The 18,312-nt window shown below is 46.5% G+C and overlaps 1 protein-coding gene across 1 annotated transcript in view; it reads left to right on the top strand.

Annotated features, from left to right (window-relative positions):
- Nucleotides 1–18,312, top strand: part of NALCN (sodium leak channel, non-selective) — a 3,094,418-nt gene that overhangs the window by 1,021,360 nt on the left and 2,054,746 nt on the right. The window contains exon 8 of the mRNA XM_078657626.1: nucleotides 11,489–11,617. Coding sequence (XP_078513752.1) covers nucleotides 11,489–11,617 — 129 coding nt within the window. The remainder of the gene's footprint in view (nucleotides 1–11,488; nucleotides 11,618–18,312) is intronic.

The raw sequence follows: 18,312 nt of genomic DNA, 5'->3' as shown, positions 1-18,312 counted from the left end.
GTGGAAGAAATAGGCATTTTTTTCTTACAATACAATTCTGGGGCTCATTACGATGTCCGGCGGAAAGCTTCCTCCGGACACTGACTTGGATTTGGAGTTGGGCTCCCATTGTTTCCTATGGGATCTCGTGCTCCACCCGACAACTGGCAGTAACACAGTCTCCTATGGGGAAATGGGGTTTGTGTGGAAAACCCTGCACCATGTCGTGGGTACCCCACGGTGCGTGCCACACAGTGCATGGTTTTACCGAGGGGGTCCCTTGGGTACAACCTCGTCCCCCAACCGGAGGCCGCAGGATGAAGGGGGCGTTGCTAGGGGCCCCAAAAATCACTCTCTGACAGAGAGCAGTTCGAAACCGATTCAGAATGAACGCGTGGTTTACCTTTCAACTGCAAACAATGTAATCGGGCGGGCGGATTGTAAACCGACCGGGTCCGTCAGAAGGGCTCCAACACGGTGTAGGAGATTCCAACTGTCGGAGGAGGCTTTCCCCCTTCCTTAGTTGACATATTTGAAAGTAATATTTTAAAGGCACTGCACTCTATGGACAGTTTTAGCAATCCCCTTCCTAAAATGTAAAATGTTTTGGTTACTTCTGGCCATAGAGATATGGAAAAAGAACGTTAATTAGTAATATGAGTTATTTGTGGGAACTTTTCTTGACAATTAGGAAAGGTGTTGGGATGATTAATCCTTTGAGAACAAGGGGGTATTTAATAAAAGTACACAGTGTAAGAGAATACCTTGATTTTGGAATTGTGAACTGACCTGTAAAATCAGTGGTTTGGCTACATGAATCCAAAGATGGGTTATACCTGGTAGAATCTAAGAGACATCTTTAGACTCCTTTCTTCATCAGATTTTTGCTGTCTTGTTAACCTGTCTCTTCCAATATAGGATGTGCTGCACAATATTAGAATGCCTGAATGCTTAGAGTTGGACCACTGCTATTTGGATTCAATAAAATTCATACTGGACTATGGAAATTATGTGTTCCTGGGTCTTCCCGACAGCCCCATCACTAATCTGCATTCATTTGAGAATGAGCCAACACAACTGTTGATTGCTGCTCTGAAATGTTAACAGGTCACTCCACTTTTTCCGTCTTTTCACGGGTTGTCAGTTTCTGATTAGGTTCCTTCAAAACCCCCCACCTCATGCATTGCTCTATGGTTGGCTGTCAGTTTCTGCTTTAATTTCGTAACGGGATTTCCACCTCATACATTTTTCTCTGTCATGGAGCCATCATATTTTTTAAAGAAACTCTTGAGGTATGTTAGTCAGCATTTCCTGCTTTCTATGGAGCAAGTTCTATCTTCCCTTTCAAATGAAATGCCATGTTTTTATTTCCTAGAATAAACATCTGTGCTACCTTCCATACATTTCTCAGAACTGAATAATAATTGAAAACAATTAAATACCTGTTGATTCCTGGAATGCTCTTCCTAATGACGTGTCTATGTTGCTCTCATACTGGTAAGATAATTGGGAGTAAAGTACTCTAGGAAAGTTACAGCATAGGAGGACTTTCAATGTCATTTGATTTGTGAATGGAGGCCAGCACAGACATGTCAGTGTGGGCTTACATGATATCTCGAGGTGCACTGTTTTGAACTACATATTTTCGGATGATGAGTTTAAAAGAAAACTATTGCCTCATAAAATGTACCCCGCCATAGTCAAACTTTACTCCAGCTACTGTGCAGACAATTTCGGCCAGATATTTTTCAGACAGAATACCCAAACACTAATAAACCTATTTGTTTACTTCTTTAAAAAAAAAGTTCTGCCTATAATTGGAATGGCTTCTATTTGAGCCTCACCATTTTTAATTCAGAATTTCAACATTATTGACGCACACATTTTTTCATTTTCCCTGTTTTAGCATATATCACCCCTCTTTCAACCCTCCCAGGGGCCCATTGACGATTAGAAAAGCTCACAAATGGCCCTAACATGTGTATTTATTTTAATTCTCTGAACTTATTGAAGCGTTGTGAGCCTTTCTACTAGAAACACTGCATAAAGCAATGTAGGACATGTGCAAAGGTCAGTGTCACACGCATTAGAATCACATGTAGTGACTTGGTGATTGATAGGTGATGACAATTACAAGACAATGCATACATGTACTGTTTAACCGCGTATTTATGCATTCTACATAATTACATGATCAGGCTGTAGGATATTGGACCACAGGATGTGCCTATTCAATCTGGCAATTCATGTAGAAAGAGATGTACTTAGAGTACAGTCTTCACTCAGTAGAGATAGGGGTTTGCCCAAAAGTCAGCCAGATGTGTTTTTCAGTAGAGGGAACTTACAATGCTGAAGGATTAGAACCTCAATGTGGGTCGAGGTTGGGGTAGGCTTATAGGTTCTAACTGTCTGAATGTAAAAAGCAAGCAGGGAGGTAGTAAATGAGACACAGCTATTTATCTGGGGTAGGTAGTATTTATTCCTTTAAATGTCATCATCAATACTTTAAATAGTGCCTTGTGTTTGGCTGGCAATCACTCATCATGGTCATAACTGGATGCCAGAAGGGAGGGTGTTCAAGGTTGTCATGGCACATTTTAGCACTTTGCCTGCACAGAAAAAGGAGTAGAGTGGGAGGCATAGTAGAAAACTAGTGCTGTAGTCAAGTTTACTGAGGACTAGTGTAGTGATCAATGCCATAGCTTTACAAAAGGGGATATGTGGGTCAGATTTAATGCATGATAGACTTGCCTTATCACTTGTGGTTTACTGCAATGGCATAATGCGCAAAAAACAATGGATTAAAATGTAGCCCGAGTAATTATCAGATGCTTAATTGAATTCAAACAGCTCACACAAGCCTTTTTTTGCTTTTCTAGTATTCCCACCCATCGGTCCATGACATTCCTATTTATGATAATCATAACTGAACTGTACAGTTTATTTGCACTATTCCTATCACACGTGTAAATTATATCACAACTCATATCTAAGGTTTGCTTGGTAACAGGGTTCTATATGCTTAAATTTGAATATCAGAAAAGCATCAGAATTTAAGGCTGTGGAATTCTGAACCAAGTTTTAGGTTGCAGAAAGGCATATTTCAAAGATTGTCATCTACTTTGAGGTATGGATTGAAACAATGGGCATTGCTTAGAGACTTTGTGCATACCAACACATTCTACTTGAGTTATGGTCCAATGTAGAACACGCTTAAAGTTTACTGGAATTGTATGTGGTGTTGAAATTCTTATTTTCAACATTGTATGCATGATTATGAAATTACTAATTTAAATTTAAAGTTCTAAGGGCAGTCAACAACTGAATGATCTCAATTTAGTGGCATATATTTTTAGGTACACAAAACTTTAATTACATTTTTTCTTTTTTTAATTATTTTTTTAATGTTAATGCAAAGGGAGATTATCACAGTGTGTACAAATATACAATAAAAGAAAAAAAGAGAGAAACCGGGGTAGCACCGGATCACATAATTTGCATAAAACAAAATTGGTTCATTGAAAACATATACAACAGGAAAATCATATTTTAATTGTCAATCCTTAAGTACCTTATGCCAAACAGTTTGAAATTTCGCAAAGCACGTATACCTCTGGTCTTTGCCACAACTTTTTCCTTTTCACAAATCTCAACCAACAGAGTCCACCACTCCACCGAGCTACTAGGTTTAGGATGATCCAATCCCTGGCGATGATGAGCCTTGCAGTAACCAGTACGAGGGCAAAAAGTGCACAACGTGCCGGGCTAGGGTCAACCTTAAACTCCATCATTATCTCCTGTATGGTAAATCTTAGTTCTAGCACCAATCTGTCTCTACCAGCATGGCTAATGTCCTCCCAGAAAGCCTAGATCAGCGGGCAGGTAGCAAACATGTGCACTATGTCGACCACAATGGCTCCACACATGGTGCATTTTGTTTTGTCGTCGGGGGCTTGATCGCCTCTTTATCCCCGCCAGCTTGCTATCTTCTTAGGGGTGTAATATAGCATACACAGTGTCCTAAAATGTTTGAGCTTTAAATTAACTGACACTACAGCTTCTTTTAGTGTAGTGAATGCGTTGTTAATTAGTATGGCAGGGATATCTGTCCCCAAGGTACGGCTCCACTGCAGCGCAATCTGGAGACAAGGGTCTGTTCTGCACTGAGAAAAATATTGGTAAGCAATCCATATTGAGTGTTTACGGGGTGTTTCATGAACAAATGTCAGTATCTCATATGCAGAAATGGATACGAGCCTTTGTGATCTCAGGAAAAAGTCTCTAACCTGCAAATACTTGTAATAAAATTGTTGAGGAAGAGAACATTTATTCTGGAGACTTTGAAAGGTCTTGAAACCATTAATGTCGTATCAGTGACCAAGTCTCTCCACCCTGCACGTAGCCCAGCTTTTTGCCACCCTATCCTTGAAGATCTCAGACATGAGTGGGTTATCCCAAAGCGGGAACCTATAGTGAAAAAGTTGAAGAGAATAGCCAATAAGAATATCCGGCCAAACAGTAACAGTGTCTCTAATGGTCTTGAAGCAGACTCGCTTGTAATAATTCAGGTCTAAAGTACAATATAAAAACCTACTACTGTCTTGGCCCAGTAAAAGCTGATGGTAAAAGTCTTGGTCTTTATTTGAAAGGAGGCTGTGGAGACGGCCTGCGAAGGAGGCCAAGATGTAGAGCTTGGAATCAGGCAGTTGAAAACCCCCATAGTATATAAGAATATTTTATACATTTAATCGCTCTGTCAGATCGCCTATAGCCCCAAGTTAAAAAAAAGAGTTAGGAACTCTAAGAGGAATAGCATGGAATAGATATAAGAATTTAGGTAGTATCAACATCTTTATTATGTTCCATCTGCCGATAATACTGATGGGGAGATTATACCATTTTTTCAGCTTTTTAGATACTTCATCTAAGAGAGATTCATAATTCAGATTAAGTATGTTTCGTAGTTCCGAAGTGATTCGTGCGCCAAGATAAGTTGCCACATGGTAAACCCCTGCTATAGGGCTGGGAGGTTTAAAGTTAATAATCACTTGTGTCTTACTAGTGTTTAGTTTGTAACCAGAAAGTGACCCGAAAGTTTGTGCCTCTTTCTTGATTATTTCTAAAGAAGCAGCGGGATCAGTTGAGAAAATCGCGATGTCATCTGCGTAAGTTGTAACTTTAAGCACGCACGTTCCAGAACATAACGATGTAATTCTATTGTTAATCATCAGAGTCCGTATTAAAGGCTCAATGAAAAGCGCGAATATGAGTGGGGACGGGGCAGCCCTGCCTTGTCCCTCTATGTATATGAAAAGGCATGGATTGAATGCCAAGATAACTCAATTTAGCCTGCGTTGTACTGTATAAAGCTCGGATCCACATAAGAAATCAGCTAGTAATTACGAAAACTATGAGAGTCGGCCATAGACCGCCCCAAGCTCTGTGGTCAATGGCCTTTACTGCGTCTAAGAGTATCATGCCTAAATTGCTCCCAGTGTGGTTAGCATAATCAAAGGCCATAACCGAGGGTTGGTATGTACTGTGGTGCCTCGACCCACTATTAAACCATGTTGCTGTCCAGAAACGAGATCCGGTATCAAGGGGGCCAGACGATTAGCAAGCACCTTGGCATAGAGCTTGGCATCCGCATTAATGAGGGAAATAGGCCGATACGAGCCGCATTCATCTGGATGGTTACCCTTTTTCAAAGAAAAAGACAATATTAGAGATGCCCCAGGTTGAAAGAGTGGCCCCAGAAGTGCCAATCTCTTGTATAACCTTGGCAAGTACAGGTATCAAAATATTCTTAAGCTGTTTATAAAATTCCACTGGAATCGAGTCATCTCCAGCAACCTTACCTGATGGTAGTGCCAGGACACCCCGTGCCGCACGGCCACCAGCTGTGTGTGTGCCCCTCGCCCCTCGCTGCTGCTCGCAGCCTTGTTGTGCCGTCTGCCTTGCCGCCCTAGCTGCCTGCCTCGCTGTTCCCTGCCCCAGCAGTTCCGCCGTATTTTCGTGGTATATTGTGGTTTTGTTGTATTTTTATTGCCTTCTGTATTAACTTTGCTGTTGTCCCCCTGTGCCTTGCCCGCCCCGCTCCCCGCTTCCCGCCGCCGTTCACGCGGCCACGCCCCCTTTTGTTTTGTGTCCTCCCTGCTCCCGCCTCCAGCTGCTCCTCCCTCCCACTTAGCCTTAAATGGCGACTGAGGGTACGCGCAGCGTTCACGTGCAGCGGGCGTGCCGATTGTGCGCCGAAGGCGTGCCAAAGGCAAGCCCGTCTGCGCCCGTCCGTGCCTGGCCCACGCCCAGTGCCAGGACCCCTGGCCCCCACCGACGCAAGACGACCCGACAGACCTACAACGCCGGTGCCCTCAATGCACTCAATGCCGGCCGGAACCCCACCTGCTGCCGGGCCGCCCCGAAACGCACTCACAGACCCTTCACCTGCAGAACCTGCAAGTTCACCTGCCTCCGAACCGGCACCGCGCCCGCCAAGCCAAGCACCAGCAGCAACCACCTGAAGTGCATCCTACTCAACACCCGCTCCGTCCACAGACACGCCGTGGAACTCTGGAACCTCCTCGACACAACATCACCAGACATCGCCTTCCTCACGGAAACCTGGATGAACGCCTCCTCAGCCCCCGACATCGCCATCGCCATCCCGGACGGGTACAAGATCATCAGGAAGGACCGCGTCAACCAGACCGGAGGAGGCATCGCCATCATCCACAAGAACACCATCCGCATCACGACCGACTCCAACGATACCTTCGCCGGCGCCTAGCACCTCCACTTCCAGATTCACAGCGACCCAAAGACGACCCTCAGAGGCACCCTCATCTACAGACCCCCGGGACCACGCACACAATTCAGCGAAGACATCACGGACTTCATCAGCCCGCACGCCCTCCCCTCCGCCGACTACATCCTCCTAGGGGACCTCAACTTCCACCTGGAGAACAACAAGGACCGTAACACTGCCGCCCTGCTGGACAACCTCGCCAACCTCGGACTCAAGCAACTGGTGAACACCCCCACCCACTACGCCAGCCACACGCTTGACCCCGTCTTCTCATCCAGCAAGCACATCACCTTCAGCCACTCTACCGGACTCCACTGGACCGACCACAGCTGCGTCCACTTCAGCTTCAGAAAAACCACGACCCACCACCACCCGCAACAGGTTCCTCACAGGAGCTGGAGCAAGATCACCGCCGACCAGCTCACCACCTCCCTCAGCCAGAACCCACCTGCCAGCACAACGGACCCCAACGAAGCAGCCCGCAACTTCACGCAGTGGCTGACCACCTGCGCCGATGACCTCGCACCACTGAAGAACCCTCCCAGCAGACCCAGAAGCAAGAGGCCCCCTGGTTCACCGACGAACTCAAGGACTCCAAAAAGACCTGCCGCACCCTCGAGAAAGCCTGGCTCCTCGACCAGACCACTGACAACATGACCGCCCTCAAACACGCCACCCGCAAGCACCACCAGCTCATCCGCACCACCAAGAAGAAATCACTGAAGGAGCGACTGGACAACAACGCCCACGACAGCAAGGAACTCTTCAGCATCGTCAAGGAGTTCTCCAACCCCAGCACCAGCAACAACGACATCACCCCTTCACAAGATCTCTGCGACTCTCTCGCATCGTTCTCCCACCGCAAGATCGCCAACATCCACAACAGTTTCGACACACCATCCACGCACCCAACCGTCGAACTAACGCACCCCACCGCCACCCTCCGCACCTGGACCACGATGACCACCAAAGACACAGCCCGCACGATGAACACCATCCACTCTGAATCTCCAACCGACCCCTGCCCCCACCACGTCTTCAACAAGGCCGACTCCACCATCGCACCCCAACTCCGAGACGTCATCAACACCTCCTTCAACACCGCCACCTTCCCGGAGAGCTGGAAGCATGCCGAGCTCAGCGCCCTACTGAAGAAACCAACAGCGGACCCCACCGACCTAAAAAACTCCCACCCCATCTCGCTCCTCCCTTTCCCTGCCAAAGTCATCGAGAAGATCGTCAACAGACAGCTTGCCGCCTTCCTCGAGACGAACGGATCCCTCGACCCCTCGCAGTCCGGTTTCAGAGCCAACCACAGCACCGAGACCGCCCTCATCGCAGCCACCGACGACATACGAACCCTGTTCGACAACAGGGAAACAGCGGCACTCATCCTCCTGGACCTCTCTGCAGCGTTCGACACTGTCTGCCACAGCACACTAGTCCAATGCCTCAGCAACACCGGCATCCAAGAGAAGGCACTGGCGTGGGTCATCTTGTTCCTCGCCGGAAGAACACAGAGAGTCCGCCTCCCCCGTTTCGATCCGAGGCCACCGAAGTCATCTGCGGCGTCCCGCAAGGCTCATCACTCAGCCCCACCCTCTTCAACGTCTACATGAGACCTCTTGCTGCCATCGCACGCCAACACAACCTCAGCATCATCTCCTACGCCGACGACACCCAGCTGATCCTCTCCCTCACCAGAGACCCCGACACCGCCAGAACCAGCCTACACGAAGGGATGAAAGACGTCGCCGAGTGGATGAAGAACAGCCGCCTGAAACTGAACTCAGACAAGACGGAAGTCCTCATCCTGGGACCATCGCCCGCCGCCTGGGACGACTCCTAGTGGCCCCCAGCCCTGGGCACCGCTCCCAAGCCAACAGACCACACACGCAACCTGGGCTTCATCCTGGACTCCTCCCTCTCGATGACCAGACAAGTCAACGCCGTCTACTCATCTTGCTTTCACACCCTTCGCATGCTTCGCAAAATCTTCCGATGGATCCCGACCGAAACCAGGAAGACGGTCACCCAGGCCCTTGTCACCAGCCGACTGGACTACGGAAACACCCTCTACGCCGGTACCACAGCCAAGCTACAGAGAAAACTCCAACGCATCCAGAACGCCTCCGCCCGACTCATCCTGGCCATCCCCCGATGCAGCCACATCTCCGGCCACCTGAGGGACCTGCACTGGCTCCCCGTCAACAAGAGGATCACGTTCAGGCTCCTCACCCATGCACACAAGTATCTCCACTACCTGGGCCCCAAGTACCTCAACGACCGCCTGACCTTCTACACGCCCACCCGCCAGCTACGGTCCACTAGCCTCGCCCTCGCCACCGTACCACGCATCCGAAGAGCCACCGCCGGAGGCAGATCCTTCTCCTACCTGGCGGCCAAGACATGGAACTCCCTCCCCATCCACATTCGGCTGACCCAAGACCACCTCGCCTTCAGGAGACAACTCAAGACCTGGCTGTTCGAGCAGTAGCGGACCCCTTCCCCCAAGCGCCTTGAGACCCTTCCGGGTGAGTAGTGCGCTATACAAATGTTATGATTGATTGATTGATTGCCAACAGAGCAATAAGTAGTTCCTCCTGAGAGATTTAAGAAGTCAGCTGCAAAGCAGCCTCCTCCTGCAGGGAGGGAGGAGCTGCTCTTCCTAAGTACTTAGAAAGTTCCTCAGGAATTATTGGATCGGATTCAGCATATAAGGTTTCATAGTATGTAATGAACTGTTTAAGAATCATACAAGTCTCTGTATGAAGCCTATTATCCGTACCCTTGATTGCCTTTATAGAGTTTTTGGCTTTTTTGTCTGCCTACTGATATGCCTGTATCTTCCCCACCTGTTCACCAGATTCATACTGCGATGACCGGAAATTGTTATAATTTGCAGCAATCTTCTCCTTTAAAGACCGACCGGCTAAAGCTTAAGCTGGGTTTGCCTCGGTTCATTATTTTTAACACCAGTGGCGTAAGATGATTCAATTTTTTCCATACCTAATCTATTTCATAGGGAAATAGGGCTTTAAAGGGTTACTTGACAATGCATTGTGAGAAGTGTACACATGGGAGTCACACTACTGATCATCTACTGATTAGCAAAAGCATTGTAAGGTCTGCCCTACAGACAGCTTCTAACCGCCTGTTGTAGATTCCTATTGTGTCAATATGTATGCTAAGTGTGGGATTTGGATCAGCCCACTGCCTACCACTGTTTGCTGTTTTTTTCAATCCCATTAGCTTGCCTCTTATTCAAAGGATTTCCTTTTTTTCTTCTAGTGTCTGCCCCTCCCCTGAAGAATAGCTTATTTTCCATCTCTTTGATTGGAAGACTTGTATCCTTGCACAGCTCCCCATCAGGGATCTACTTTTTTCTTTTAGCTCTCAATGAGAATGCATGTCTTTTCTTGTTCTCTGTGTCGAACCTTCCTCAGCTCTCTGTGTTGCTCTCCCCAACTCATCCCCTGCCCATTCCCTCTCCGCTCAGCTATTTTTGCGATTTGTTTATTTGAGCCTCCACCCACTGAGAACCTCTGTTGCTTACTTATTATATTTTTTCAATTTAACGCTCAAAGATGGGCATGTACCACCATCGAATGGTAAATTAAAAGGAAAAAAGGGTCACTCAACATCAAGTTGCATACGTGCACATCCATGGTGATACATATACACATATATATCATGCTAAGATCTCCATAATGTGATCTTGCATTCCTGCCCATGCGTGGCGACGCAGTTGTGCATATTCAACATTGGATTGTGGCTTTATTTTTAGCCGATACTGCTCAGCATAGGCAATACCCATATATATGTTGAACAGCGTCATCAAAAAGTATTGGCTATATAAAAAGGTGAAACCTATTAGCGTTACGAATACTTGCCTGTTAGAGAACCTGCCTTCTTATATACAAACATCTGATCTGTCTTTTTAGGCTGGCCCAGTATGGAAGCCCATTCTACTGCAGAGTCATGAATCATGCCATACATAACATATTCTGCGACTAAAGCGTATAAATGCTTAGAAACCATAGGAACTTGGATGAGTGATACCACACATTCAAATAGCCTGAAAATAATTTATTTAAAAAAAAACATTATGTTGGAGATGAATAATTTCGAATATGTAATATTATACATTTTTGACCTGTGAAAAAACACTGTAATCTAAAACATGGTCACAATCAATAAAACGTATGGTCACCAATGAGCTTCAGGTTTGAGCTCCATCTTTGTTTCCAGTTCAGGCCTTTTATTTGAGAATTAATGAGTTCTGTGACATGTAGCATAGAGTTGCTACCGTTGAGCCAATTGTACTAACACACCCTATAATGGTAACTTGGAACAGAAAAGCCCACCTCTGTAAACATGATGTCCTATCCACTGGGAATCAGATAGCAGCCCTAGCAAAATATTTAATTATAAAAGATCCTATCCTGCTCTGGGTAATGTCACTGGAAGTAGCATGGCATCCACCAAAACAGGAAAGCTAAAAACATGTCAGAATTTCGAAACAAATCAAAGTAAAATGAGCTTGGGAAATGTGGTTTTAACAAGTCTAAACAGTGCCTTTTGATTACCTGACACCTATAATTGCTTTGTAACCCTGGTTAGTCAGCTGTCTTCTAAAGTAGCTGAATTGAAAGCAAACCTACCTAAGATGTTCTATTCTTATTTATGTTTTTTTTCCTTTAGGCGTTCTGGGGAGCAAATATGGAGTGTATCAATATTTTTGCTGTTTTTCCTACTTTTGTACGGAATCCTAGGAGTGCAGATGTTTGGAACCTTTACATATCACTGTGTAACAAATGATACAGAGGAAGGGTAAGTTTAACTACGTCATCTGTGAATCTATACCAAAACTTAATTTAATGCAGTGAAATGTTTGTCCATCCCGTCTTACTGTGTGCTAGAATGATAAAATTGTGAAATACTACTTCGACACTATGTTCTGCATTAAGGCATATTTGCCTATTGTTGCTACACAAATACACCAACCTTGTCACATATTTTGGGTTCAGTCATGCCGCATAATTCCACTTGCCATATATATAATTAAAAACAAAATGAATATGAAGGACACCACAGGAGAACAAACACAGCGGGAAACAGCCTTTACAACGCAACTTTCACAACGCACTACCATTACAACGAAACTTTTACAACGCAACATCCATTGCGTCGCATGCCATTACAACGCAACCATTACAACGCATGACACTACAACGCATACCACTACAACGCATGTCATTACAACGCATACCATTACAACGCATAACATTACAACGCATAGTACCCTTACACTTTCCAACACTTACCCTACTGTTGCACCCCCTGGAGTTAGAATAGTAATTTTTACCCCTACACTATCCAACACTTACCCTACTGTTGCACCCCCCTGGAGTTAGAATAGTAATTTTTACCCCTACACTATCCAACACTTACCCTACTGTTGCACCCCCCTGGAGTTAGAATAGTAATTTTTACCCCTACACTGTCCAATACTTACCATACATGCAATGTAATGTTATGCGTTGTAAAGGTAGTATGCGTTGTAATGGAATGCGTTGTAAAGGTAGTTTTTAAAAATTTGTTGTAATGGCATGCGTTGTAATGGAATGCGTTGTAATGGATGTTGCGTTGTAAAAAATGCGTTGTAAAGGTATGCATTGTAAAAGTATGCGTTGTAACATCATACATCCAACACAGCAGAAAAGTCACATCTGCTTGACAGTATTACATGCATGAGATCTGAAGACCATGAGCTGATGACCTGCTAATCATGCAAATCAAAGGAGATCTCAGCATTCAAGATCAAGATCTAACATTGGAATGGATAGCGTCTTTCCTTTTGAATGTGTAGCTGTAATGTTGTCTGTTTCCGTGAGTGTGACATTTCTGTGTTTTTGGGCTGCTTATGTGTGACATTTTAATGCCACGTGTGACATTTTGAGTGACACTATTGTGAACAAAAAAATTGGAGTTATATCCATAAAATGAGGTAAATTTAAAAAATGACCTCTTTTTGGGCAAATGAATGGTCTGGAAACTCACTAAGAATGCCAACAATGGGGAGTGTATACTTGACATTTTCCAGGAAAAATAAGCCAGAATTACACATTGCATCTCAACTGACCAGTGCCACTGCTGACCACCCTCACACATGAGCACTACAGGACAATGTTGTGCCGCACTGAAAGCTCCTCTCTGAATTCAAAGCGCGGGATGAGTAGTCAGGCCAGGGGTTTCACTGCTAACAGTATGTCTGGCCCATGGTAACACCAATTGTGTTAAGATTGTTTATTTGTTATCAATATTTGATTACCTTTTGAGTACCTTTAATTGGTGTGCGCTTCCAACCCCACTTCTTTTCCCATGGTAACACTGCACATGTTACAGCAACATGATGTGCCTCAATGCAGCACTTAGCGTATGAAAGTTGTTGTCAGTGGCATGGCTCATAGCTGTGTGCAGATGGTGCATTCTACACCTGTGAGCACTTCATCCAGAGATCATGATCCCAGAGGCTCAGGCCGGATGGCTCCACCCTGTCTGGGTGGGCTGCAGAAAGAGACAATGTCCACGACTTGTCGGTTATTTTAAAGCCATGCGGCCCATTCAGAGCACACTGACTGCAAGATCAGGATATATGACCTGGTTACGGTTATGTCAAGGAGGAGACAGGAAGGACCCGGAGGTAGTCTTTGCTGCAGTGTACACATGTGCATGTCAGCGCTAGACAATCACTAAATTAAATAAGCCGGACCCATGCTGAGAAGGCTTGGCATCCATAGCAACCAATCACCTCTCCTCAACCTTGACTCGGCTCACACTCTGACTGCCTTTAGAAGCACACACGATATCTAAGTAGAACCACCACACTCAGAGCTACCACACCTAACTGCACTTTTCAGAGGAAACTAGCTTATTATAAGTTGCAAAGTATTTTGGTGATGTCATGTGGACAACAGCACTAAAATGTGTTACACTAATCCACAATGCATAGAACCTGGCAGGCTACAAATGGGTAGTGTGCAGTTCTGAAGGTTTGAAACAGTAACTTGTGACCTGCTATTGTGTTCTGTCCTGTGCATCCTTTCCTTGGACAACAGCTCCACACCCCTGAACGAATTTATTATGTAAATTTGATATTACATTTTATACCCATGCCATCGTAGGCATCAACGTTTATGAAATGTGTTTTATCAGTTAAAAGAGTGGCAGCAAATGTGCTGAAGTGAAACACTGGGAAACAGGATCTTGGTGGTAGATGACCGACTCATATGCCCATTTTCTAGCCAGATTGTGTCTTCCCCAAGACCTTTATAAACAATTGAGGAGCCTTGTTGGAATCAGACCTCTTTCTAGATCCCCATATTCTGGCAGAAGAAAATTCCTACGTATTCCTCCTTAGATTACTCAGCTACATAAATACTTTTTATAACTAAAAGCACAGAATCCCTGAATTGCTAGCACTTCACTTCTCAAACTAACTAAGCTTAGTCTAACTGGACTACCAAAATATATTTTAAAATAGACTGCAAAGAGTCCAGAAGAGTCCCTATAAGAACATTGATGGTTTTTAATTTAGGGAAGAGAGAATGTAGTGTACACTAATAAATCTTCCGCATTGTCAACCTGGGGCTGTACTTTATACAGTGCCCCGAGGACGCAACAGATGTGTGCATCTGTGTTTTGCATCCTTGGAACACTGTCATATTACAGAAGTGACAGCAGATGCTTGTGCTAAAATACTGATAGTGCTAGCACTCCTACAGGACCAGTACTATCATGAAAGGGTGTTCCCTCATGTGCATGGGGGCGTGGACTCATGCAGTCAAGGAATCACTTTGCCTCTTTTCCCATTCCATATTAGCAGAAATCACCCGCACCAAAGCACAAGACAGCAGAAACCACTCACACTGTAGCATGAGACGGAGCAGCTGCCCATCTCTGGACTCTGACCGACTAATGTAGTCTACTCCCAACTTAAATTTGGTTTCATACAATGACACGATGTGACTGAGCCGACCGCCTAAACAATTACAGATATGCCCACTGCGGATGATTAAGCACCTCAATTGAGCTACCGCTGCCTCCTTACACAGCTTCATTTTTGCTCCTGGAGGCACTTGGCACTACTTGCACAGGCACGCGTCCTGGTCTGGATTGCCTGCCGTGATCCCCTTATCCACCTGTCTGTAACTCCAGTTACAATTCGATTACCGGCTTCCTCTGGGTCATGAAATTCCACATGCTCACATTCTTGTCCTGATAATGATCTCAATTCCTTGTGATCGAAACGCTGTCGACTTTTTATACAACAAAAATACTCCTTTTAATGTTAAATTCATTGTCAGGAGTTTTTGTCTATGGTATAGATTCATCAACCGAAATTGCGATCGTAATAGCTGTGAAACAGCTATTGCGATCGCAATTACGGCTCCCGCAATTCATCAAGAAAAAAAACAGTAAATTGCGAATTCGCAAACATAAATTCGCAGAATCAATGTGGAACCCCCTTAGCGAATCTGTAACAGCGATTTTCCTCTTATTCTGCGAATTATTTTGCGAATTCGCAAATAAATCGCTAATTCAATTCATCAAACATCGCAAATTGTGAAAAAAAACTAAATCGCTAAATGCGAGTCGCAATTTAAGGAGAAGTCAAACCAGGTGGTAACCATGAAGTTCATTTGGAAACATAAATAAATAATTCTAACAAGAACCAGGGGCGGGGTAAAACAAACACACTTAAGGAGACACAATAGGAGCATGAGGACATTCACAATGCCAGGTCTATACATCGTGGCAAGGCGGCTAAGGCTCCAGGCTGCAGCCCGGAACCAACACAGGATCCAGGAGCGCATCTTCCAGCTGCGGATAACACTCTCGGGCCAGACTGAAGAGGAGATCTACTCCAAATACAGGCTGAATGGGGCAATGATAACTAAGCTCATCCGAGACCTTGACCCCCTGATGCAGCACCCAACAAGGAGGACCAATGCCGTGCCCACCCATGTCCAGGTCCTGTGCTGCCTGCACCTCCTGGCCTCCGGAAGCTTCCAGGGGATAGTTGCATATGCAGGGGGGATCTCCCAGAGCACACTGTCACGCTGCCTACGGAGTTTCCTGGATGCCATGCTGAGCCGGATACACCACTACATAACCTTCCCAAGCACCCAACAGGACTTAAACCAAACAAAGCTTGACTTCTATAACACCGCACAATTCCCCCATGTAATTGGCTGCATTGACTGTACCCACATCCACATCTGCCCACCCGCTGAGACAGAATACATGTACCGGAACCGCAAGTCCTACCACTCACTAAACATCCGGATGGTCTGCAATGCAAAGACATTCATCACCGACATAGTGGCCCAATACCCGGGGAGCACGCATGATTCGTTCATCTTCAGGCACAGCGGCGTACACACCCGCTTGGCCAGAGGTGACTTTGGGGAAGGACATCTCCTAGGTAAGTACACATGTCCACATACAGTATGTCAAGACCATGTAGCTGTGCATAACAGGCACTGACCCTCTGCTCCTATCCTTCAGGTGACAGCGCCTACGGCCTCCGTGAGTACCTCGTCATCCCATACCTCAACCCTGCAACACCACAGGAACGGTGTTACAATGCTGCGCACATTCACACAAGAAATGTCTTTGAGCGGACATTTGGGATGTTAAAGAGCCGATTCCGCATCCTACACAAGACTGGTGGGGCCCTCAAATACCAGCCTGAGGTCTGCTGCCGCATCGTGGCCGTGTGTGCCATACTCCACAATATTGCTACCAAGCGGAGAATACCTGTGGAGATCTCTGGTAGTGAGTCGGAGGGGGACAACCGGCCACCTGCACATGTGCATCATGCACGCGGGGAGAATCCTGCAGAAGGGCACAGGCGCCGCAACAACATTACACTGAACTATTTCTAGTGCACCCATACCCCTCACACAACACTGCACTCATGCATGCCACATGAAATAATGACATGAGTAATATTTGATTTCAAAATAAATTCTCATTCTATTTTTTGAACAAGATCTAGAACTTATTTGTATTTTACAAACAACATAACTGCTGTATTGCATCATACAGCCTCTTGAATGCGGAGCAGGGGTGCTTGGTACATCAGCATGGCACTGCTGCAAATGTTCAGCCATTCACTGGTGCCTCCTGCCGGACGCACCCTGTCGCCTCTCCGAATCCACGTCGGCAGTGTCCGGCCGTGATGCTGCACTGGGCCTGGTACTGCGGCGCCGTTCGGGTGCCACCGGCACAGACAGGCTGCTCGGGCTGGATGTGCCCTCACTGGCATCATCACCACACCTTGCATGGGCATGGCCACACACCTGTTGGTATTGGATTGAGGTGGTGACCTGCTCCAGGGCCCTTGCAACATCCTGGCTGCATTGCACCATTTGAATTTGCATTGCCAGGGAGCGGCTTGACAGTTGGGATGTTGCATTCCCGATCAGGTGGTTTGACCTGGTATATGCTGATAGCCGGGTCAGCAGCTGGCGGTGGCGGCGGCGGGTGAAGTCCTGCTGTGACACCATCAGTTGGCTGTTCTCCTTAACTGCAGCAGTCAACTCCTGCACACTTTCGGTGAGCTGATTCACATTGCGTGCAGTCTTGTACAGCTGCAGCTGCATGGCTGCCATGTGCTGTACCTGCTTGCGGTGCACAGCTAGCATCCGGCGTTCGATCCATAGCCCTGGATCTTGGGCCTGTTGCTCCCTCTCTGCTCGTGTGCCTCTGTTGCGCTGCTGCCTCAACCGGCCAGCGACCGCACAGTGGCTGTGCGGCGTGTCTGCCTCCTGGGTGTTGGTGGGGCCTGTTCCACTGTCATGTGTGACGCATGGGGTGTTTGCACTCCTCCTGTGGCTGCAGGGGTGGCCCTGTCCGCATGTGGAGGTGGTGGTACTAGTGCAGGTGCAGGTGTGTGTGATGGTCCGGGTTGTGGGGCAGGATGGCTCTCTCCCTCCGTCTCCTCTGGGATCTCCTCGATGTGGAGTGCCTCGTTGTCTGTGGTCTCTGCTTCTGCAGCACCTGTGATGTAAATGGGTGCATGATTATTGATATGAATCTTGCACATAGGATGTTGCAACATGCATGCAGGCTTGCATTCCCTGACTGGCTTTAGGGATATGTTTCGCTTGACAGTTCTGGCTATGTGTGGCTATAAGGGAACTATTGTCATACTACAGGTCTCACAATGCAATAGTGCGTTTCTGATGTGCAGGGACTGCATTACTGGGGTTGTCAAATGGCTAGCTCGGGGGGCATGGGCATTCTTAGGGGTCGGGGTCGCAGTTGCATGGCTCTTACCTTGTGATTGTTGTGTGGGTCGGGAGGTGTCAAGCCGAGTGTCCCCCACGCAGGCTGCAGGGTTGATGGTGTCCTCAACCAGATCTTCAAGTGGTGTGTTGGCGGCAACTGTGGGGTCTCCTCCTCCCGTGGCATGTTGCTCCCCCAGCCTCTCTGCTATGCACTCCTTGGCACGCCCT

The sequence above is a fragment of the Lissotriton helveticus genome, chromosome 8 (assembly GCF_964261635.1).
Source record: "Lissotriton helveticus chromosome 8, aLisHel1.1, whole genome shotgun sequence".
In the NCBI taxonomy this organism is placed as follows: Eukaryota; Metazoa; Chordata; class Amphibia; order Caudata; family Salamandridae; genus Lissotriton; species Lissotriton helveticus.
This window is presented reverse-complemented; position numbering and strand designations above follow the sequence as displayed.